The sequence below is a fragment of the Alternaria postmessia genome (genome assembly GCF_024291825.1).
Source record: "Alternaria postmessia strain BMP 2775 chromosome Unknown scaffold_5, whole genome shotgun sequence".
Taxonomy (NCBI): Eukaryota; Fungi; Ascomycota; class Dothideomycetes; order Pleosporales; family Pleosporaceae; genus Alternaria; species Alternaria postmessia.
The window spans coordinates 23,620-47,172 of record NW_026260078.1 but is presented as its reverse complement, the minus strand read 5'-3'; the positions used below and the strand labels follow the sequence as shown (position 1 = coordinate 47,172).

The 23,553-nt window shown below is 50.5% G+C and overlaps 8 protein-coding genes across 8 annotated transcripts; 6 read left to right on the top strand and 2 right to left on the bottom strand.

The window, feature by feature from the left end:
* Nucleotides 1–602: 602 nt before the first annotated feature.
* J4E82_001277 (uncharacterized protein) lies at nucleotides 603–2,044 on the top strand (the record flags this gene model as incomplete). Its single annotated transcript, XM_051727592.1, has 2 exons — nucleotides 603–1,111; nucleotides 1,159–2,044. The coding sequence occupies 2 exons, from the start codon at nucleotides 603–605 to the stop codon at nucleotides 2,042–2,044; spliced, it is 1,395 nt and encodes a 464-aa protein (XP_051592437.1).
* Nucleotides 2,045–2,460: 416 nt separating this feature from the next.
* Nucleotides 2,461–5,052, top strand: J4E82_001276 (uncharacterized protein; the record flags this gene model as incomplete). The annotated part of the gene is made up of 4 exons (XM_051727591.1): nucleotides 2,461–2,634; nucleotides 2,688–2,782; nucleotides 2,839–4,274; nucleotides 4,325–5,052. 4 exons carry the CDS (start codon nucleotides 2,461–2,463, stop codon nucleotides 5,050–5,052), a joined length of 2,433 nt encoding a protein of 810 aa, XP_051592436.1.
* Nucleotides 5,053–5,737: 685 nt separating this feature from the next.
* J4E82_001275 (uncharacterized protein) lies at nucleotides 5,738–7,147 on the top strand (the record flags this gene model as incomplete). Its single annotated transcript, XM_051727590.1, has 1 exon — nucleotides 5,738–7,147. The coding sequence occupies one exon, from the start codon at nucleotides 5,738–5,740 to the stop codon at nucleotides 7,145–7,147; it is 1,410 nt and encodes a 469-aa protein (XP_051592435.1).
* Nucleotides 7,148–8,419: 1,272 nt separating this feature from the next.
* On the bottom strand, nucleotides 8,420–10,534 carry J4E82_001274 (uncharacterized protein; the record flags this gene model as incomplete). Its single annotated transcript, XM_051727589.1, has 1 exon — nucleotides 8,420–10,534. One exon carries the CDS (start codon nucleotides 10,532–10,534, stop codon nucleotides 8,420–8,422), a length of 2,115 nt encoding a protein of 704 aa, XP_051592434.1.
* Nucleotides 10,535–13,140: 2,606 nt separating this feature from the next.
* Nucleotides 13,141–13,742, top strand: J4E82_001273 (uncharacterized protein; the record flags this gene model as incomplete). The annotated part of the gene is made up of 3 exons (XM_051727588.1): nucleotides 13,141–13,256; nucleotides 13,312–13,465; nucleotides 13,527–13,742. 3 exons carry the CDS (start codon nucleotides 13,141–13,143, stop codon nucleotides 13,740–13,742), a joined length of 486 nt encoding a protein of 161 aa, XP_051592433.1.
* A 1,873-nt stretch (nucleotides 13,743–15,615) lies between these two features.
* On the top strand, nucleotides 15,616–18,411 carry J4E82_001272 (uncharacterized protein; the record flags this gene model as incomplete). Its single annotated transcript, XM_051727587.1, has 1 exon — nucleotides 15,616–18,411. One exon carries the CDS (start codon nucleotides 15,616–15,618, stop codon nucleotides 18,409–18,411), a length of 2,796 nt encoding a protein of 931 aa, XP_051592432.1.
* A 357-nt stretch (nucleotides 18,412–18,768) lies between these two features.
* On the bottom strand, nucleotides 18,769–19,930 carry J4E82_001271 (uncharacterized protein; the record flags this gene model as incomplete). Its single annotated transcript, XM_051727586.1, has 2 exons — nucleotides 18,769–19,347; nucleotides 19,400–19,930. The coding sequence occupies 2 exons, from the start codon at nucleotides 19,928–19,930 to the stop codon at nucleotides 18,769–18,771; spliced, it is 1,110 nt and encodes a 369-aa protein (XP_051592431.1).
* A 260-nt stretch (nucleotides 19,931–20,190) lies between these two features.
* J4E82_001270 (uncharacterized protein) lies at nucleotides 20,191–22,606 on the top strand (the record flags this gene model as incomplete). Its single annotated transcript, XM_051727585.1, has 6 exons — nucleotides 20,191–20,271; nucleotides 20,460–20,657; nucleotides 20,706–20,884; nucleotides 20,934–22,305; nucleotides 22,372–22,497; nucleotides 22,568–22,606. 6 exons carry the CDS (start codon nucleotides 20,191–20,193, stop codon nucleotides 22,604–22,606), a joined length of 1,995 nt encoding a protein of 664 aa, XP_051592430.1.
* Between the last annotated feature and the right edge of the window lie 947 nt (nucleotides 22,607–23,553).

The following is a 23,553-nucleotide window of genomic DNA, read 5'->3' as shown; positions in this document are numbered from 1 at the left end:
GTTACTTACTGTAGAGCTAGGTAAAAGTTGTGGTTGAACCGGTAAGAAGTGGAGGGACTAGATAGAAGAAAGATTACGAGTGTATGGTTATATAGTCAGAGGCGCTTTGGAGCCAATGTTGAAGCACTAATGGATCCGCCTAGCAGGTGAGAACGGACGGAGTGGCGGTAAACAGTAGTAAAGTGAAAGATTTGGTAAGGTCTCTCACCTGCTTGGTGACATTTCTGCTCAAAAAAGTCACAGAATGTACAGCAGTCCCAACGGCAAAAGGTTCAGTGTGGATGTGAGCGCGTGAAGTCGGTACATTCTCCGCATGTAATTCATATACAGACACTTGTTGACGCTAGCAAGGTCAATATGATGCTCTTCAAGAGGCTCTTTAGTGTTACCATTCGCAAAATGTAAACCAATACTGAAATCTTACCTACTACTGGAACGTAAGAAGAGGGGCAATAACAGAAGCATTCAAACGCTCGTTTGCTCAATGATGACTTGGGACGGAGCGATTGCGCTAGTCATTCAACCAATGTAGGCGTGTACTTGAGTTCACCTTGGGAAGGCAGCAGCACCTGTTTACTCACATCCAACCCACTGCCACCACGATGCACTACCGAAGTATAACTGTGGGACTGCACTCGCAATTCGATATCGAAACGCTGCCTGAATACCGCCCCGACCACCATAGCATTTTTGACTCTACCCTGCAATACATCGAGGACAAGACGTCAACATGCAGCGTCTACGTTCCAGCCTTACCCGGCAGCACGTTTTGGATCGGATACTCAGTGTCGCCGCCAGTGCCCGAAGGACACTACTTCCTCTTTAAGCTGTACATCAATGGCGCACACATGGTAAGCTGGTCGACAGGCAAAGAAGAGGAGTGGCAGGGCAAGACTATGTTTGGTCTATTTGAAAGCCCTGAGGACGAACATGGCAAGAGAAGGGTCGAGAAACGAGTGCTGTGCTTTGCAGCAAAAGACGCTGTGGACGTGTTCGACGACACCGCGCGCATCGAGATACGAGTACATCGTGCAGACGAAAGGAAGCGAGTCGAACGACAGGCAGAGGAATACAATAACACAGAGCATGCGAAGAATGGCAAGGGAATAAGGTACGCGCCAACCTAGCGCCACCACCATGTACTGCTAACTTTGGCAGCCTCGTTAACGCTGGGCGCGCAGGACCGGAGCAACCAAAGCGCTTTTACAAATTTGCCCTAATCGATCCGATCGACCAGCCCTTCGCGACGTTCAGGTACTATTACCGTAGCTGGGACCAGTTGCGAGGATTGGGATTACTTGACCAACACGTCAGTGGCGCCGGCGAGGATAACGACCTTCCTGTGATAGAGCCTCGAGAAGATGATATTGACGAAGCCAAGGAGGGTACCAGAGCCTGTAGCGTTGTCAGCAAAGATTTGGGGAGCGTATTCCAGGACTGCAGTGACAACTTGAATGGACGAGCCGCTAGTGCTGCAGATACACGAGCGCAGACCCAAAACCCCCATAGTCCTATGCGATCTACATCAGCGAGGGCGCGAAACCCCTTGACTCGAAAGGCGTCGATACGTCAAGTGAGCGATACAGAACAATCGCGCGCCTATGTTCCACGCGGCGCACCCGGATTGAATAAGGAAGCATCTGTTGAGCATGTAAGCAGGCAAATGCAACAGCGCGATAGCTTCATTCGTACACCAAGCCACTTTTATCGGCTCTCGATACCACCATCCATCAAAGTCAGACGTCCAGAACCAGCTTCGCGACCTCTACCTACACTTCCCACCAAGCACGATTTCGAGGCTTCCACATCATACTGCCCTCACCCAGCGTACCCTGTAGATGACTGGACTGTACGTACTCCCAGTCCGGTCAAGTCAGTTCGAGACGGCATATCCACTCCTCCACCGGGTAGACGCAAGGAACCGGGCCGCTCGACTTCTGCATTGATGAGTGCAATCACATCTGCATGGAAACGTAGAGGTACACAGACACCGGGTGGAACGATAGCGACAGAAGGTACAGAAAATGCGCGAAGCTTGCCGTGATGCTGTTAGCTTGATAGAGCTGCAGTAGGCGTCGTGATTGTGATTGCTTCAAACTGTCCGCACCGAGAACGTTACATTGGAAGTTGGATGACAGTTTCGAAAAGACGATGCTGCTGTACATTACTAAATAAACATTCGAGGTGTCATGAGGTCAGGCCGCGTAAGATGAAACGTGAGACGATTGCCGATCTGCATTATGATGCAAGGCACCACACGCTGATTCGGTCCAAGGTTCCTCCACAACCCCGCAGAATGCAGCTACCCCAAGCTCTCATCCCAGCTGATAGCTTCAATGCTGCTGCGTTCCTGCTTCCTCTGTATATACCACAACCTGTAGCTCATAGTCCCATCATCGTAGTATCGAGCGCATCCTCTTATTCTTCATTTTGTTCCGTCTGTTGTACTTGATCGGCACCATGCGGCCTTTTGTTGCCGCGGCTGCGGCGCTCTTGGCAAGCGTTGTAGATGCTTCGAATCTCCAACCGCCCGTCCTTCCGTTGATTGTCAGGAATCCATATCTGAGCACATGGCTGCAAAGTGCACGAGAGGAGCCATGGAATAAATGGCCCATGTTTTGGACTGGATCTGAGGTTTGCTGGACAGAGCCACCTTAGGCGTGCAATGCTAACAGTAACGCGGACAGGTCGGATTCAGTGTCCTGGCGTCTGTTCCAGACTCCAAGGAGGTATACCCACTGCTTGGTCGACCTCATGACTCTCTGGAGCACAAGGACAAAGAGTACGGGTGATCCGATGGCTTGAGGCGGATTTGTTGCTGACCTTAGTCTGTCCTAGTTACACGGTCGCGTACCCTACATACAACGGTGCTACATATGACGCGTCAACGACCAATCTTACATACTCAATACGAGCGCCTGATGCAATCCGTTCAACAAAAGACCTCGAAATCACCTTATCCTTCCTCTCACCCATTACACCGACCTCTACTCTGCGACAAACCATACCAGCGGCTTATCTATCTATACATGTCCAAGGGTCTTTCGATGTCAACATATACGTCGACGTGAATGGACAATGGGTCAGCGGCAAGAGGGAGAGTCTAATAGAATGGGGCTTGTTCCAGCACGTGGCGCCTGGCTTGAACGACAGATTAAAGACATGGCAAGTCAAGCGACAGGTTGAGCAGCTCTTCACAGAGACGAATGACCAGCCTGAGTGGGGTCAGCTGCATTTCACCGGGCCTGTCGATGCGCGCCACGAATCAGGCACGTCCGCGCTGTTGCGCCAGCGCTTCGCTCGAACTGGGACTCTGCAGAACGAGGTTGATGGAAATTTCCGTGGCGTCATGGATGAGGAGCCTGTGTTTGCATTTTCGAAAGCTTTCAAGCTTGCAAACCCGTCTACGGCTGCGTCAAGTTCCGGCAGCAACAGCGATAGCATCTTGTTTACTATCGCTCACATCCAGGACCCAGTGACGCAATATGCGTCTGCTCGAGGTCTCACGTTCATGCGACCATTGTGGAAATCTTGGTTCCCCCAGGATGACAAGCTCATCCAGTTCCATTACGGAGACTTCGCCATGGCAAGCAGTCTTGCGAGCAATTACTCTGAGCAGTTGCGCATCGATGCTTATCAATCTGGTTCGACAAACTATGTCGACATTGTTGCCTTGTCCGCACGACAAGTCATGGGCGCCACTAGCTTCTCCGGAACCAAAGAGAATCCTTTACTCTTCCTCAAGGAGATTTCTTCCAACGGTAATAGTCAGACCGTCGATGTGATCTTCCCTGCTTTCCCATTCTTCCTCTACACACAGCCTAGGTGGTTGGCGTACCTCCTAGAGCCACTTCTTGAGCACCAGCTGAGCGGTCAGTACCCTAACAAGTATTCTATGCATGACCTTGGCGCGCACTTCCCCAATATGACAGGGCATTCTGATGGACGTGATGAGTATATGCCCGTCGAAGAATGCGGAGATATGCTCATCATGGGTCTGGCACTTGTGAACTCCCTTAGTTATAACTCCGATGCGGAGGCTCAGTCTATCTGGTCGGCTATCGGTAATGATGCAGACCATGACGTTGATGCCGGTAACGTGTTCTCTTTGAGCAGTATCGGCTTACATAATGGAGTTGAGTACATTGACGAGACGTGGGGTGGAAGTGCCAAGGGTATCGATCAAGCAAAGAGGTGGTTAGAAGGCAGCTACGATCTGTGGAAGCAGTGGACTGGATATCTTGTTGAAGACGCCCTTGAGCCCCACAACCAGCGTGAGTGTCAATGAGAAGGGACATGAAACCTGAGCTAACAAAACCTACAGTCTGCACTGATGATTTCGCTGGTTGGCTACCGCTTCAAACTAATCTTGCCTTGAAAGGCATTGTTGGTATCAAGGCCTTCAGTGAAATTGCTGACCTCATGGACCGACCCGGTGATGCAAAGCACTATCGAAACATCTCAGAGACATATATCAAGAAGTGGCAGGAGTATGGAATGTCGCGCGATGGCACTCATGCTAAGCTTGCTTACGACTGGTACGGCAGCTGGACGACTTTATACTCGCTCTACGCCGATGCCGTACTCTGTTTCCACCCTACCATCACGAACACATCCAAGTCAGAACAGTCGGAGTACGCATCTGGCAATGATAAAGATCAGCGGCCCTTGTCACCTTCAAAGCATTCTTCTGGGCGTACACCCGTAATTGACGACTTCATCCCGGATGAAATCTACAACCTCCAAAGCGACTGGTACTCTACAGTCATGCAAAAGTACGGGCTTCCTCTCGATTCCCGCCACCTATATACAAAGTCCGACTGGGAGTTTGAAGCCGCTGCCGTCGCAAATAAGACCGTGCGCTCGGATATCCTTGATCGCGTAGCGCTTTGGTTGAATGAGACAGTCACTGACCGTCCTTTCACGGATCTGTATGTCACTGAAGGTGATGGCGGCTTTCCTGGACCGTGGTTCTTCGCGAGACCAGTCGTTGGCGGTCACTTTGCGTTCTTGACTTTGGAGAGGGCTTGCGGCGGTAGTGGTGGAAAGTAAGGCAGGATGTATCCGAAGGACACCCTGCAGAAGCATGATACGTATGGGCTCTTACCACGGCGCTTGCCAATCTACGGTAGCTTACTTGACATTGCGTAGCTACGTTCTTTTACCAATATCAATACGACTTAGATTAGTGCGGTTCTCCATACTATAGTGTCAGACCACAGTTTCAACGCTGATCTTGTGTACAACGTGTGTGAAATTTTCTTTGAGTTCGAAAGCGATGCCGTGCAGGGGCTGGCCTAGCTGTTTCCATATCCGGCGTAAAGAAGAAACACAATCTTAGGGATTGGACCTATTTTGGTCAACAAATCTCCACGGCTGCGTACATTTGCATCGATATTTCCAAAACCTCAGTACGATATGAGGTTGTATCATACCGAACTTGGGACTGTATGGCGGTTGAACATTCCACTTTCAACCCAACATGCATAGTTGTATTAGCAGATCAATGAGCAGAGACCCGCTTTGTGCCAAATCCGGAGTACTCACAGAGAGACTTGGCGTTGACGTTTTAAACGACTTTCTATTATTATCAAAGGGTGTCAGACGGACAAAGAGCGCGCGGTCTCGAGAAGACACCTTTTAGCAACCGGCTCTTAAGTCCCTGAGGAATCGCGATACCGATCCCCCAACCAACAGCCTGATCATCATCTGCTTCGAGCCATATTAAAACAACAAGATGGTACTCTATCACGCAAACGGGAAAGTTGTTCAGGCACACGAAGACTATCTGGAACAACAAGCACGGTTAATCGCCGAAAAATGTCATTATGTCGATCAGATCGACGTTTACAAGCAGAGAAATGCTGTCAAGTCTACTGATGAAGTTCAAATTATCATCGATGGTCAAAATTATATGACGCTCTATTGTGAGAGAGCAGGCGATTCGGAGATACTAGAAAAGTTCAGACAGACCAATGAGTACAAAATTCCCACGACTGTTGATCGCCGAACTCTAGTGGCCTGCTCAACCTTCGCTGAGGAACACTTCACATACAATCCATGGGAAAACGACCTGCATTTACCAGTCTGCTACCCCAAATGGCGAGAGCGTGGTAGTTACAGCCGAAATTCTGAGTCCGAGAATTCCGATCAGGAGGACGATAAATTGGACCGTCAAATGGCTTTCATAAGGCGAGAAGAAATCGAGAACTATGTTATTCCATGGCTGAAGAGGATGCAGGAAAAATTTGGCAAGGCTGAGGCATCACACAGCGAACCGCCCAGGGGATCGACAACGCCGCTCAAAAGGACGAGGCTCGCACAGTCTCTAGTATCGTGGTCAGATCAGTCTGTTGTTATGGGTATACCCGAACTACTTGTGGACAAGATCCATCTCTACAATGCTATGCTCCAGTTAGGTCTGCCCAAGTTCATACAATTGCCGCTCATCGATGTACTGGTTCTTCAAATGTACCGCACGAAGCTTGAAGCGTGTGAACTCGACACACTGGAGCACACAATTGGTCGCTTTTATTCAAGAGGCGTCGCGGTACTCGATCCAGTACTCAATCATTTCATTGGCACATACTCTTTCAGAAGCCTGGGAGATCGCACGAAGCCAAAGCCCTCAGGCCACAGTGCCAGACTGGCAGACGATACGGATGCTGCTGGCAAGGAAATGGCGAAAGGAACACCAGAAGAAAACTCAACAGAATCAGAGGCGATAGATGCAATAAATGAAGAGCAAGCAAACAGCACTACCACGAAGGCTGATAACAACGGATCAAATCTTGGATCTGAGAAATGGAAGAAGAAAAGACGATACCTTCAATATTGCGATTTTGACGCGAAACGCAAAGACTATACTCAGGACACATATATTCTACCACCCGAACTACCAGTCCTTGGTCATAGTATAAAGCATTGGTCTGGCGTCCGTCAGAATCAGAGCACAGCTGCAGCGCATACCGGCTTCCCACTCAACATAGGAAAGTACAAAAAGTTCATCCGTCGTAATTCAAAGGACGCGATCGATGAGAAAGATTGGGTTGAAGAGGAGACCAACCGCTTGATCGGTCAGACAGAGTATCAAGAAAACGGCCCGGGGAAAGAAAAAAAATTGACTCTGATCAACAAAGAAGACTGACGGCTACTTCAAACATATGCTGCACCTCGATCTGGAAATTCAGGATATTCTACAGGTAAAGATGCAGCGCTGGGTATTCTTATCCTATGCATTCACTTTGGGCAGGATACACAATCGGTACTGCTGCGGGCGGGGCCGTGGGCGGATTGCTTACCATCTCAATGCTTACCTTTTGGTAAATTCCCAATCACTACATTGCATTTCTGTATGTTGACTTCCTAGGTTTCGTGCTCACAAGAAGAAGGAACAGCGATTATCCGTTGGCATCGGGTCTGCATCATCAAACAAGTCGGTAGAGGAGGAGAAGTCCAAATACGATGAGAATAGTGACGTCATTTCGAAGGAGATGCCACAGGAAGGCAAGCTTGAAGGTTCTGCAGTGGGTACCGGAACTCACATGAAAAAGCTGGATGCTGTGAGAGTGCTGAAATCTACCAACACAATGTGAAACTCATAATGATTGCTTGACAATATCTTTCCACATGGTTCACGGGTGTTCTGATCAATCGAGACCGTCATAATTCACGATTTGTTTCATATTGTTGAAGTATTAATCTTGAAGTTGTGATGATAGGTGAACAATGGCTGCAGCTTATAATTTAGCAGATGTGAAGCCTGAACTTTACCGAGATGAAATTCGTGCACATGCATCTTCTTGCCTTTGTTAAAGAAACCCTCCAAGAATTAGGTCGAAAGGCTGCAAGTGAATACTGTGAGTGCTTTGATCGAATGAGACACTGCCATGTCGATCGGAGGGGACACTGTGTGCCGTTAAGGGCATAGAATGAAACGTAAAATACTGAATACGTCGCATACCTGTCTGTCTCTCGTAGTAAGCTAGTATTGTTGTACGTGTATCGAAATATCTTTTCATTGACTGAGAAAGGTGGTTGCCATGCTGGAGTACCAAGTATGCACGGATATAGCCCTTCATTCCGTTCTTTTTAGTTGATTTGCAGCATCCTTACGTAGTTTTTACGTTTGGAAGACCAGTGCTTAGCAATATCGTGCTCCGGTCGCGTACGATGATATCTGTGCGCTCATGGTTTTGATGCCTATGTGGCAGTGGTTTGCAAGGCGTCGCCTAGCGGAGGTTCAGCTTTGGACTTGTCATTCATGGGTAATGCTGCACTTCTGAACAAATCTTCCATCGCATACAGAAAAGGAAGGTGAGGCCGGTTCAGCGTGAAGTCAGAGTAAATTAGGCGTTATAACACTAAAGGTCCCATGCTCTTGGTCAAATAAACTGACGTTCTAGGCTTCGAAATTCTTTCAGAAATCGAAGTCATCCCAGTCTAGTACATCTTCTTCTTGCCTAGACAATTTTGACTGAGGCCCGTTCGGTCGAAATGCTGGAGTACCCAGAACTATAGGTGTATCTTGCGCAATGGCAGGTCTATTGTCGGTAGCTTGTCTAGGTAGCGTGATAGTAGTCGAATATTGAGAATCACGAGTCTTTTCAATTACGTCGTTGTCTCTTTCGGATGCACTCTCGTCCGACTGAGAATTAGGACTATCATGCCGTAGAAAGAGTCCGCCCGCGACGCTAAGCGGCGAAAATGCCTCCCTCTCTCGCAATATACTGGACTGCGTAGACTCGGCATCCAATTCAAGTTCTTGCTTGTTGGCCGCTGTTATTGCTGGATCCGCGGGTGATGCTACAACCGGTTCATCACGTGTGGAAAGGACTGATGCTTTTGATATCGGTAGATGGAATGCGCTGTATTCATTGTTGTTTGACGTGTCCTCGGCGGCAGCAGCCGGCGTTGGTAGCGCCGCTCGTTGCGCTGCAGCTCTAGCTGCGAGAGGACTGAAGTCGAATTTCGCCCAGTCAACTATGGCAGGAGCAGGAGTAGCCCGGGAAACCTCCTTTGGATCTTCAAGCCAGTCCACACGACACGTGTTTGCATACACGAACCAACCGGCGACACCGTCGTCCATTCGCGCACCATAGGCCATCTGGGACTCTTCACCAGTCGTGGTATCAGTGTCAAAGATGCCATGCTCATACGCCACGACTATGGAACCGCTCGTGATTGAGATACAACCTCCATCTCTCAAACTGGAAGTGGGTTCCCAGGTTTTCAGGACTCGTCGACGCTCAGGCCTTGTTGTGATGAGGCCCATCCAAGTCGGTTTGTGCCCTTCGAAGCGAACTGGCTGCGTGTCTGGTACTCCTATGAGCTTCAGATACACTGCTACTGGAAGCAAGCCTTGCTCAGTAGCCACGTGAACCTTATCATCGTATAGGTAGAGATCGCAGTCGTCAATGATCCTAGCAGACTCCCTCTTCGAAGCCTTCTTGCGACCCAAATCTTCAGCCGTCCAAAATCTCTTCCTAGACAGACGGAGCGCCTCTTGCCGCAGAACAAGCATCTTGCGACCAAAGACTTCGGCTTCGCTCTCGTTGTCGAAAGATCTTTTTAACTTATCAGATGGCTTGTTCACGATCTCGAATGGGTACCCATGATTGATAGAGCGCGAACAAAGGAGGGGTATGCTGTAGGCGTCATAAGCGACGAAGGTGAGACCCTCCTCAGGTAAGCGGTTCTGCTCTACATGCAATCGTTGGTCGTTCAGATACTGCTTGATTTTCTGGTTCCGTCTTTTCATAGCGACGCAGTTCACCTTTACCGTCTCTGGCTTCTTCGTTCTCTTCGCCGGAACCATGTCATTATCTTCTACCTCATCTCGTCTTCGCTTATTGCGCTTGGTCGGAAGCATATCTGCCTTGCTTGGAACTGCTGTAAAATTTGCTGTCGCCACAGGCTCTCTAGTATCGACCACACCAGCTTGTATCTCAGATGCAATCTTGCTAGTGCTTTGCTGCCGAAGTTTGGGGTCTGCGACATTGGTATTGTCAAAAGCTTCGTCCCGCGATTGCAAACCCGCGAGCTCATTACTAGCACCAGGTTGTCGCACAGGACTGGCTTCGCTCTTCTGATTAGGGGCATGTGGAGTCAACACACTTGACCTTGCCTTTGTTGGCAGTGTCCGCACGGTCTTGTGATCGTCCTTGCCACTATGCACCGGCTCAGCATGTCTTGATGTCTCCGAAGCTGTGTCTGGTATCGTAGCTTTGTTCGGACCAATGAGTGTTGACCTGAACCTTGTACTGCGAAACCTTCTCTTCTCTTCCTCACTCATATCCTGGATTGCGGCCAGATCTGGAATCTTTTCGAGCCCATTCTTGTCTATCTCTTCCATCAGAGTACCTTCGCCGCGCGGTGGTTTCATACCTGCAACCGGCTGCATTTCTCCAGCTTCAATGAGTGCTTTCTTGTAGTCATGCTGCTTGTTGTCGTAATTCTCCTCTCGTCTGCGCTTTGCAAGAACCTGATCCACCCCACCTTGAACCAAACTTCTGCGGATTGCTTGGGTCATCATTGGGTCGTCGTGAATGGTATGGGCTGCCAGTGGGGTACGCGACCGTTTGTCATCTCGACGGTGAGCTTGTCGTTCACCTTGAGCGTCTCCCCGACGTGGCGACATGCTCCGCCTACCGCCACGTCCGCGCCTACTACGCCCTTCTTCAACTACTTGATCTTGGTCTTGAATTGCTTTACTTGCTTCTCTTCGATGATGGGGATCTGTCGCGGTCCTACGGAAAGTATCGTGGGCGCCATTAGCCGATTGTTGCGGCTTGCGCGATTTCGTATTGCGTTTTCTAGTCATGGTGCTGATCATCCATATATGAGAAGAATGTGTGATTGGGATGCGAATTGGTCGTGTGTAGATGTGAGTAAGTTGGGGTGAGTATTGAACAAGGGCGTTGTGTGGGTCCATTGTCGCACGCTAGTCCCACACTCTCGACTGTCTTTATCAGCCACTTTCACTGCGGCCATGCTTTCACATTCACATCCTGGAGGAAAAAAAGCTACTTCGGACCCTATCGAGGCCAAACCGTAACGTTATGAACGCATAATTGTGTCATCATGAATTAGTGGGTGCCATCGCCGAGACAGGCAGGCACTGTTTGGGGTGAAAGATACTGCAATCATAATCTCGCTCACACAACGACCTACCCACCGAAACGAGCCCACAAAGTTCAGTAGACTCGTTGTTCTCCGCAATAACTCTTGAGACTATAAGATGCTTCTACTGCTCCATCGAAACGTTCCAGCCACGGTTGCAAGTGTACAGCTCTAAGATAGCGTTAGCAGTATGAAAATAGACACTACGCATTCTTTTAGTCATAACGCGAAGGATACATTCGGCAGCCTGTTGTCCGAGACACATACTCGTCTCTTAGAAGTACCTTCGCTCCCGCTTGTCGTGTCACATTCGGGCACGCCCTTTGATTACGCCGAGCAGTGTTCTGCTTCAAAAGGCATTGTTTCAGTGGACCAAAATCGTTAGATGACCGAACAAGTCGATAGCGAACACCGTTCATAAGCCATCGAGCTCCCCTTCCTAGCACTTGCAAAGGTTCGCAGGCGTTTCGGACCTGCTACAAGCAATGCCCATACATCGCATACGTCCCTCTTGCTATTGGTGACATCTTACCCAGTCACGCTATGTGTGTCCTCCACTGGCTTGTCCGCTGCGAAAGGAGCAAGGCATCCGTCCTTCTAATATCGGACACACGAGAAATTGACAGTGAGGACAAGTAGTATTGGCTCTACAGATATGCGGTTATGCGCGCTCTTGGCATCGAAGCTGCTAAAGATCTTCAGCAGTTCGCCGAACATCTCATCGACCATGGAAATCTTGTCACAGATTGCAGCAGCTACTCATGCATCCTGCGGGCCTTGCAACCATCGGGTTCGATTATAAAATATCTTGCTGGGAGAATGGCTAGGCAGATGTCGACGAATATGCTTGGGTTGTCACCAGCGTAGTGCGACAACGTACGCGCTGCGCATAAACTCTTCGCAATCCTTGTCGATGGAAGGATGCAAAGGTGAATTGGTTGATTCAACTCAATCCGTTAGCCGTGTGGATTGAGCATATCTTGAATTATGGTAAGCGGTGAGAGTACGGACGTCTCGATTACAACAAGCAAGGAAGCTCTGGAGTTTGGTGTTCAGGCGTCTAGGCAATGCGGGGTCCCGAAGCTCAACACACTAAGGCCTTTTCAGAAAACCTCAGCATGGAATCCCAAGCAACCCATCTCACAGTAACGTATGATTCCCAGTTGAGCACCTCAACACAAATGTAGAAGTCGGTCAGTCACATACGTCGTATACACCGCATCAGGTGTGAATCACATGTATATGCAAGAGTTAGGCTGCGTCGTCTCGGCCCTGGCTAGCTCCTTAGCAATTTTCTTTTCCCCTCCAAACCCCTTTTACTACCAGATCAATGCATCGTCTCATTCCACGGTCCTCTCAACCGCTTCTCTCAAGCTACATACACCGCTTATCGGTTATTCGCCCGCTTGACCATAGCTTTGCTAGTCTCATTTCCCCTCTTTTCGGCTTCACAGTGAGGACAGGACGTTTCTGGGGATAGAAATGCTGATGTATGATACATGACGGATTCCTCCATGTCTTGATCGAGCAATATTTGAGAATGTCTTTACTGATATTCTGATCGCCTAGCTGACATGGATTCTCAACCGTTGATCGGTCATTCCACGCTGAATAAACTGTTGTCACCGCCAGATGTAAGGCAAGTACCGCCTTGGTCGTGATATAGTCCGGGCGAAGGAGGATGAACACCGCCTTCTAGAAAGAAGTTGTCAGGGCTCAGATACTTCACAGACACAATCATCTGGGGGATGCGCTAACACGCTCTAGCTCAATGCGAGAGTATGTTCCTGCATAGATCAATATTACACGTGCAGTGTTGAGACAGAACGGTACAGTGCTGCAGGTGTCTTCTGCCTGCATACTACGCTTTGACTTCAACTGCAAAAGGCGATGGTGTTGTCAACATCTGCGTATAAGAAGGGAGGCATTCTCTCTTCTGTGGGAGTACAACCTCAAGCATCACCTTCATATCATCAACTTTCTACTCAACAATACAATCATCACATCTTGATAGCCATCATGCGTTTCACACAAATCGCCACTCTTCTTTCCGTTGCTGCTGCGGCCAGCGCCCAATATACGTTCAACATCACCCAGGCAGAAAAGCCTGGTAACATGGAGAAGTACAAGTGCTTGTAGGTTTAGGTCTCCTAGAAGTTCTAGACCAACGTACTAATCAAGAGGCGATAGGGACAACAAGAAACTCAGCAGCTGGATGCCAGAGTGCCTTCACAAATGCCAGGATGCGGCCAACAAGGATGTGACCAACAAAGCCCCCAAAGATAAAAAGTGTGCGGAACATGACTTTGCTTGCCACTGCATCGATTATAGTCACTACTCTGCCGTAAGTCTTCAGACTCGATCGTTTTGCTGTGTTGATAGGACATTATCTAATGTTATCAAAGCTCATTGAGCCCTGCGCTTTTCCCGCCTCCCTTGGTGGTAAGGGAACCTGCTCTTTTGAGGAACTTAGCAAGGCACGCCCTATTGTTCAGGACATGTGCAACTTCTTCAACGCTACCCTCTACGATGCCTACAGTGAGTGCGAAGGTATGGTGCTTAGCGAGGACTACACTTACGAGATCATTTCCGAGGAGGAGTTTGGAGAGATCACTTACTAAAGAGATATCGGAGGGAAAATAGACGCAACGTGTAGTGTTAGTTGGCGGTTTTGTTGAAAACAAGAGGAATAGGATATTTCTAAATTCATCTGCCATTACTTCTTTACCCATCCACAGTGTCTTCTCTTGATTGATACAGTTCTCGCTCATAACGAAACATGCCTCATACAGAACCCAATTGTTCGTCTTATTCAACTCTCACTGACCTTCGTTTGCACAGACTTTTACTTCTCATGTTCTTATACATAGGTCATTAAGCCACAATCATTTAATCAGTGAGTTCATAGCATCTAATCGCTACCTCACCGTAGTCTTACAGCGACCTATCAAGAACTTTCCTCTCTCGTGCCCTCCTCACCACCAGCCTATCTTGTCTCTAAACCACAACACACTTTTCGTGCAACTTCCTCTCAGCCAGCCTGAAAGAACTCTAGAGGCACACGACGGATATGTACAAGGGGGTGATCGCCATGGTGGCGTGTCCAGTGAAGGCAATGGTAGTGGTACCGGCAGCAAGTACCAATCTTTGGAGGTTTGCATCTCAATCCATAATAGTGCTTGATTAAGTTTCGCTTCGTTGTAGCAAAAGGCACATCGCGTGTATGGCCGCTTCTCTTCGCCATGTCGGGCTTTCGTATGGAAAGTCATATCGTTGGTAGATTTCTCATCAGGCGTATTAATCCATTCACATACTCTTGTGTGGTTACCATTGCGGCCTGATTTCCAAGGCCACGTTGGATTAGGAATCCGTTAGTCCTGCTGTCTGCGAAACTTTCGGTATGGTTGAAGGCGACGCATGAGTGCGCGGCAGTAGGACGCGCCAGGAATGCATCCCGTTCGTGGCGTAGGTCAAGAGCTGCTATGTGATTGATGAACATCGCGGAGCTGTCGGGTGCTCACATCCCAGGAAGGTATTTCGCCGCCTGTTGTGCCGATGCCTAGAAGATGCAGCAATCCAAGACGAGTAGCAGCGTAGCGCGATTCAATGTAGCACTCTTGGCAGATCGTGACGCGCTCGCGTGTGCCACGCACCCGTTCGACCGCGGGAAGCTTCCACCGTTCGCCACATCCTCTCATTTTGGACTTCGATTTTCGAACTTTTCACCATTGTGCTTGGACTAAAGATTGTCGTGTCGTCGTGCGATACAGTAGCTGGGCACCAGCCACCCCTGGCGTTTTGACTTTTCTGGCTAGGGTCTGCACTGGTAACATATACAGACTTCTACCTGAACTTGCCACATACGAATATAGGCTCAAGATCAATAGCGGCCCCGTCTGCTCAGCAGTACTTAAGCTTGTGACTGACTGATCAGTAGTCGGTGGCTGACCGCTGGCGAACCCCCGTTGCTGTATGGTCTTGGTTTCTTTTTTGCTCGAATCGCTGACCATCTTGAGCCTGTTCGTGGTCACTTTTAGTCGATCCGAGGGCATTACCCCTTTTTTTCTCTGGCTCACAGTATCGCCTCCACACGTATCGCGTCCATATACCATAGATTCGGTCGTTCTTACCCCGAGATTAAATTGCGGAGATGTCTTCGCCTGCCTAGAAACCCTGTCGATCTACCCCACCTCCGCAGAGCCTACACTATCACCTATAGCCTACAAGGCTCGCCAAGCATGGGCCAAACTCGTTTAGGACCATGTACATCACGTATGGTGGACACACTCTTGCGTGCGGGCTAGCCGACGGATATCATACCGTAAGTGTGATGGTAGACCGGACATTGGATGGGTCAAGGCCGGTTGCAGTCAAGCTGTAACCGGGTATCTGGGTCGAAAATGTAAGTACAAATGCTTGCGTCTCGAGCCATCAGGCAGGAGAATAAGCCTTCCATCTGGTTGCGACTTCTTTCACTCTTTGCTTCATCTCAAGATGCTGAGAGCCTTCATTGGCCTTGTTAGTCTTGTCGGCTATGCGACCGCTCAAAGCGACTCCGTCAAAGTCAAATGGATCGATGATACACCAGAATACCTCGCTGGCGTAACGTTCGGTTTACCGTGGCCTCGTGGACAGCACCTTGCGAACGCTACAACCTTCACAGTATCCGGCGGCGCGGACCTTCAGTCGTGGGTCACAGCCTACTGGCCAGATGGAACGTTGAAGTGGACTGGGCATGCTCTGGGAGCCAGCGACTCTCCTGCCAACGAGTACACGGTCACAGCTTCAGGTGCAGGCAATTCTTCAACCTTGAAGTTCAAGCGTCAAAGCAACGGCATCCAAGTTAGCGACTCTGGCGAGGAGATCGTTGTCAACGCCGGCAAGGTCGCAGCAACATTTCCTAAGTCAGGCAATGTCCTGGTATCTGCCATCGAGGTTGGTGGGAAGACAGTCGGAAGCAACGGTCATCTAGTGTTACGCTCACAAGACGGTACACCCGATGATGACGAGGACGGTAAGCCGACCGGCATTGAATACTTCAGCTTTACCAGCAAGGTATCCAATGTCACAGTGTCGGAGGATAACACCGTTCGTACGTTGGTCACAGTCAATGGTGTTCACACTATTGACGGAGATGGTGCCCACAATGACTGGATTCCTTTCACTGTTCGCTTCTACCTCTACGCCAATTCTGAAGCGATTCGCGTTATTCACACGATCATCTATGATGGAGATATGCATAAAGACTTTCTTTCGGGTATCGGTATTCGCTTCGATGTTCCCCTCGCCGAAGAGGAGTTTTACGATCGCCATATCCGAATTGCGGGTGTTGATGGCGGAATTCTTCACGAAGCCGTCAAGGGCGTTACCGGTCTACGTCGAGACCCAGGTGTCGACATTCGATCTGGACAATTCAATGGTACTGTCCTACCGCCCAACTCCACGTGGGACCAAAGAGTGACTACTCGTCTACAGTGGATCCCGACATGGAGCGACTACCGCCTAACACAGCTCTCGCCTGATGGCTTCAATCTTAAGAAGCGCACAAAGGCTGGCCAAAGCTGGGTCAAAATTCCAGGTGGTACACGATCAGGCGGCCTGGCTTATTTAGGAGGAGCTACGGTTGGCGGTCTTGCCGTGGGCCTTCGTGATTTCTGGAAGAAGTATCCTACTAGTCTGGACATATCCAACGCCGCGACCGACACAGGATCGATCACCCTGTGGCTTTACAGCCCTCAGGCCGGACCTATGGATATCCGTCCATACCATGATGGACTTGGACAAGACACCTACAAGAAACAATTAGACGCTCTGGACATCACCTACGAAGACTGGGAAGGGGGCTATGATACTCCCTACGGCCTTGGTCGCACTAACGAGCTTTATATCTACGCGTTTGACACCACGCCATCCGCTGAACATCTTGCAACACTCACCAACTTCACCAACAACCCACCTGTTCTTATCGCCGAGCCAGAGTACATGCGGGATACCAAAGCAATCGGGTCGTATTGGGACGTGCCTGGTACCATTGAGTCCACCCAAGCGCAGACTATTGAGTCAAACATGGATTTCCTCATCAAGTTCTACGAAGACCAAATCGAGCAGCGCCGCTGGTACGGTTTCTGGGACCATGGGGATATCATGCATACATATGATGACGACCGTCATCAATGGAGGTACGATGTCGGTGGCTATGCCTGGGATAATTCAGAGCTGTCACCTGATCTTTTCTTTTGGGACTTTTTCCTGCGCACTGGCCGCGCAGATGCTTACAAGATTGCCCACGACCAAGTGCGTCATGGAGGTGAGGTTGACTCGTATCATCTGGGAAACTTCACTGGGCTTGGTACGAGGCATGGTGTTCAGCACTGGTCGGACAGCGCCAAACAGGCTAGGATCTCAACTCCAGTCTACCGTAAGACCTTTTACTATATCTCTGGTGGTGATGAGCGGACTGGTGACCTGGTACGCGAGGTCATTGATGCCGACAAAGCCTTCCTTCGTGTAGATGCGAGACGCAAGGTGCGAGAGCCTGGTATTGTCTACAACCCTGACCCCGAAGCATTGTTCCTCAACTTCGGAACTGATTGGGCTGGTATTGCACAAGCATACCTTATTGAATGGGAGCGTCGTGGGCCACGCTGGGAAGAATCGCGCAGAAAGCTTGTCGAATCTATTGTGACATACCCTAAGCTCAAGAACGGATTTGCCACCGGCGAGGCATTCTACAACAGTCTTACTGGAGCTTGGGCACCGCCACCTACGGACCCGAACAACACCGGCAACGTTACCGTTTCGCATCTGTCTGGTGTATTTGGCGTTCTTGAAACCATTGATCAACTAATGGATCACTTTGGTGCGGAGCAGAAGAATGTCACCCAACCCTTCTTCGACGCATTCCTGGACTACTGCTATTACTACGGCGCTGGGAAAGCCGAGCAGAGGGCCCGGTATGGCAAGGACTTTGGCAATCTCAGCCTGATGCAGGGTCACTCCCGCTTCACTGCCTATGTAGCTAACCACCGTAACAACGCGACACTCGTTCCAAGAGTTTGGTCAGAATTCTTGGGCGATGGTAGCAAGGACGGCCTTGCGCCGGGTGCTCCGTGGGCGAGAGTAAGGGTCGATGGAAGTGATGCACTTATCCCTGTTGATGAAGCTACATGGGTCAGCACAAATGCGGCAGCATTATATGGTGTTGCTGGTATTGAAAATTTGGCTCTTGTTGGTGCGCCGGATGTCAGCATTATTGGTAGTGGTAATGCTACTACAAAGAGGTCTGTATAGGCGCGCGCGTCGGAGACAAGCATACTTCTTGGATTTCCCTACAACGTCTTACTCTCCTCTTTTGATAGTGTTCTTTATCTACATGTTGTAAATAGTCGTCAGGAATGTAGAATAACAAGGCGCGTGAGTATTCTTCTCTCGGGGTGAGATAGGGTAGCTGTCTTATTTTCTTCGATTCATGATACTAGTTAATTAAATTAATATGTATGTTGGTCATGTGAACATGCTCATGTCGGAACCGCATCTTTGTCGTCAGATCTCACATCGCCAGCTTGCCTCGACTGGACGCACAGCCCACACCCTCCCCTAGCTAGCTTTACGTCTCGGAACGCCTTCATAGGTCTTTGCTACATGAACTCACTTAGTTTTCATAGCACCCTTACCGGCCTTTGCGTCCTTGACTTTCTGCTTCTCCTTTTCGGTTTGCGGCAGCTCCATGCTCTTGGTGCCGAACTTGGGAAGAAACTTGCCGACACGTTCTTGGTAGACCTTGTATTCAGGGTACTTGCCCGCGCTGAGCAGCTCGGTGAGCCAAGTGCTGGCCTGGAACAGGATCAGGTATCCGAATGCACCTGCGAATGCCCAGTTGGCGTAGGTCTCAGTCTCCAAGCAGCACCATTGGTACAAGCATACCCAGAAGGCTTGTTCAGCGGCGAAGTTGGGGTGGCGCGACCAGGCAAAAAGACCGGTTGTGTTGAATCCGCGGTCTAATTGTTCACGTGTGTATTTAAGGTCAGATGGTACCTTGGCGGTCTTCTGGTATGCACCCTTGGCTTTGTGGTAGTTCCATTGCGCTTGATCGGAGAAGAACTCAAGAACAACGATAGCGACCATGGAACGGCCGAACAAAGAATCGTAGGATGTGATGGCGTTGCCCTTGAGACGATTGGCGAGAAGGAGGATGTACGTAGGCGTGGTGATGAGCCAGAGCAGAATCTATCACAGTTAGTATGTTTGCACTCAATGCACGTGGTACGAGAGTACTGACATTCTGCCCAAGCGAGATGAAGGTGACATTGAAGATGAACATGCCAGGTCCACCAACGTAGTCCTTGACGATGTTCCATCTGTAGTCTTCGCTGCCAACTTGGTATCCGCCCTTGCGCCAGTAGTTGAAGGTCAAGCGAGCACCCCAGATGATGGAGACAGCCATGACATGATCCAGCTTCATTGTCGGCAGTCCGTTGAGATGGGCCCAAACTGCGTAATGGACATTGTAGATGGCGGGCAGCAGACTCCACAGCCGGTCGACTTGCGAGTAGTTGCGGTTGATCTCCGAGACGGCAAGCACGATAGGGGTGACGAACATGGTGGCAAAAGCCAGCGCTGTCATGAGCGGGTTGGTGTTGACATAGAGGGCCTTGAGTGCCTGTGGGTCGGTTATGTGTGCTGCGACCTTGTGCGGGAGGTCGTAGTATTGGGGAAGGAACGGCTCTACCGTCTTGAAGTAGTCGGCGCACTCGGGCAGCGTCTTGACAAGGGGCAGCGCCATATCCATGTATGTCCGTGGGTCGGGCATCGTCTCGATGAGGTTTGTTGATGGTGAAGATGTTGCGATGCTCCCTCACTCACAAGCTGGAGTTAGCGTTTGTTGTTTGCGGCGAACAATGACCTCATGAATTTCCCTGGCTTCCACGTTAGCGGGCTGCAGGGACGCCCGTGCGGCTCTCCACACCACGCGCTAATCTGGTTCGACGCGTTTTCACATGACCATGACCATCGCCATCCTTCCAAGATCAGTCTCAGCCCCTTTTATGGTTCCAACGACATTTCGGAGGCATGACTCGGGTGTTGTGCGTAGCGGAAAAGCCATCGATTGCAAAGGCAGTCGCAAACCATCTGGGTGGCCAAGCCCGAGCAGTAGGTGCCAGCATTGTCTCATACAATACCATCCTGTACCCATACAGTTTACACTTGTGCTTCATTAGCACGCTGATGGCTAAATGCACTGCAAAGGTCTTCGTGCTATCTGGTAGTGCTAGACATCAAAGACGCGACCACCTTCTGGTTTTGGACTGCCGATCGAACGCAAGACTGACTCCAGATAGGAAAGTGTCCGAGGTATTCAGTGGGTCAAGAACTACAAGTTCGACTTTCGCTTTCAATCCTGGGGGCAATGTTCTGTAACCTTCACATGCGTTGCAGGGCATATCGTCGCACAAGACTTCAATGATCGGTTCAAGAAATGGCACTCATGTCAGCCCTCAGCACTGTTCGAGGCTCCCATAGTGTCGAGCATTGCAGAGGTGAGTAATATAGATCTGATTACGTGAAGCTGGCTGATGCGTTCACAGGACAAAAAGGCTGTAGCGAGCAACATTGAAGCGCAAGCCAAGTATGCGTCCATTCTGTTCATCTGGACCGATTGTGATCGCGAAGGCGAGCATATCGGAACCGAGATTCGGGATATCGCATTGAGAGCGAATCCCAATATGCAGGTTTGGAGAGCGCGCTTCAGCAACATCGAGAGAGCGTCTGTATCACTGCACCATGGAAAAGTCATGTACACTAACCTTCCCCAGACATGTCATACATGCCTCTCAGAATCCTATTCGCCTAGATGAAGCGCAGGCGCAAGCTGTCTCAGCGCGAATCGAGCTAGACCTGCGTCTCGGTGCAGCTTTTACACGCATGCAGACACTGGCGCTACAAAACATGATCCCTCAACAGGGTGACGAGCGAGGCAAGTTGATCAGCTACGGATCTTGTCAGTTCCCTACGTTAGGTTTCGTCGTCGACCGATATCTGCGTGTACGCAACTTCGTTCCAGAGCCATTTTGGTACATCAAACTTGCGCACACAAAGGACGGAATCGATGCCAAGTTCAACTGGCGGCGAGGCCATCTTTTCGATCGCATGGCAGTAACCCTTATCTTCGAGCGATGTCTGCTTTCAAAGACGGCGAAAGTCATCAAGATGGCAAAAAAGCCCACCAGAAAATGGAAACCGTTACCTCTGACGACAGTGGAGCTACAGAAGATGGGAAGTAGGTTCCTTCGTATGACCTCTCAAGACGTCATGAAAGTGGCCGAAGACTTGTATACGAAAGGCTGGATCAGCTATCCACGCACCGAAACTGACCAGTTTGACGCTGGTATGGACCTGCGAGCGCTTGTCGGAAGGCAGACGCAAGATGGGCGCTGGGGTCCATTCGCACAGAGTCTCATGAACGGTGCTTTTCACCAACCTCGCCAGGGCCGCAACAATGACAAAGCACATCCGCCCATCCATCCTGTCAATTATGTCGCCTCATCCCAGCTCAACGACAGAGAGCGCACCGTCTACGAATTTGTTGTTCGCCGCTTCCTCGCATGCTGCTCCGAAGATGCTATTGGTGAATCCACAGATATCGAGATTGAATATGGAAGCGAGGTCTTTCACGCACATGGTCTTACCGTCATTGCAAGGAACTACCTTGACGTCTATCCATACGACAAGTGGGAGAGCAGTCAAGTGCTGCCGCAGTACACAATAGGCGAGACTTTGGAGCTCACGGAAGCAAACATGCTGGACGGACAGACGACGGCACCCAGCTATCTCACTGAGCCCGAGCTCATCGCTCTCATGGACGCAAATGGCATCGGCACAGATGCAACTATGGCCGAGCATATTGCCAAGATCAAGGAACGCGAATACGTCATGGCAAGACTTAAAGCGGGTGGCGGTGCGGCGGGCGCCAATGGGGCAGGTGCAGGCAGAGGGCGCGGAAGAGGAAGAGGGGGTGCAAGAGGGGGACGTGGTGGGCGAGGCGGCGCAGCAGTAAGTCAGAACAGCGGAGGAGGCACGGGTGGAGTACAAGAGTTTATCCCGACGACTTTGGGTATCGCGCTTATTGAAGGATACGACAACGTGGGGTTTGAGACGAGCCTCAGCAAGCCGTTCCTCCGGAAAGAAGTAAGTGGTGCTCGTGGGGTTTGTTGGGCATTGATGACCCGACATGATCACTAACACTGTGGGCAGATGGAAGTTCAGATGAAGGCCATTTGCGAAGGCCGCACTACGCGCAACGAAGTGGTGCAGCAGAACCTAGAACAGTACCGGGCCGTTTTCACTCGCACGGTGCAGCAGATCAACGTGCTCAAGTCGGTATGTTGTATTTTGGGTCGAACTTTTGTGTGTGTGTAGTCGCATCGCTAATGCTATGTCGACCCACCAGGCGATCACGAAGTATGTGGTTAACGCAAATCACGGTTGAGGCATTTCCCACGCCGGCGCACTGGGTGGTGCAGCCCACGTCATCCGTCTGACGGTCAAGACGTCCGGCATATCGGCACCAGGCATTCTATAAGGTTTGGCGATGTGTTGCGACGGGATGTCTTGCAGTGTGCGGCCTGTCGGAGAAACACGTGTGGCAGAGGGTGGTTGCGCTGCTAGCGAAATCGGACCTTATGGTGGTGGGATGGACCCCGCAGCGCGATAATGATGGCGCCAATGGCTGTTGGGGGTGCGAGGCATGGAGAGACGGATGGCCAACATGAGGAGCCGATAGACAAGATGCTGATATGGGGCATCGGCTGCAAACGGAAGGCACCATGGCGATGGCGGCGTGCGGGCTCGAGCAAGCAGCATGGCACTGTCGAGGTCGCAGCAGGCACCTCTGGCAGTGCAGGCAGCCTCACGATAGGGAATCGGGGCGGTGGGCGTGGTGCAACTCTAATGTTGCCCTGCTTCTAAGCTTCGAGTCCCTGCTGCAGCGAGAGGCGAAATTCCATGACGCTTGTGGGAGGTGTGGCTGTCCGTGCGCCAATGGCAGGGGCACGAGTCGGAGCTGGGGGTTGTCAGATGCGCGTGCATGTGCCTTGCCTTGGTTCCAGCTGCCTTCGGAACCAAGGAGGCCTTATCATAGAGGGCCTGCCTCGTTGATTCATAGACTCACAACATAGCCCACAATCCAATATTGAGCCTCTTCTGACCTCCGCACTGCACCTTGCCTGCTCCTGTTCGCCTCAACCACATCTCGCCTCTGCTGCCCCGACACGCTACCTGCATCCTCCCGTTACCGACTCGCTGATCACATCGCCGATCGCCAGACGTCTCGGAACGGTGAAGGCACAAGCTACGTTGCTGCAGCTTGCTATAACAACCCAACGCCAGCGCATATTTGCCCCATAACTGCACTTCGCTTGTCGCACAAGGCAGTTC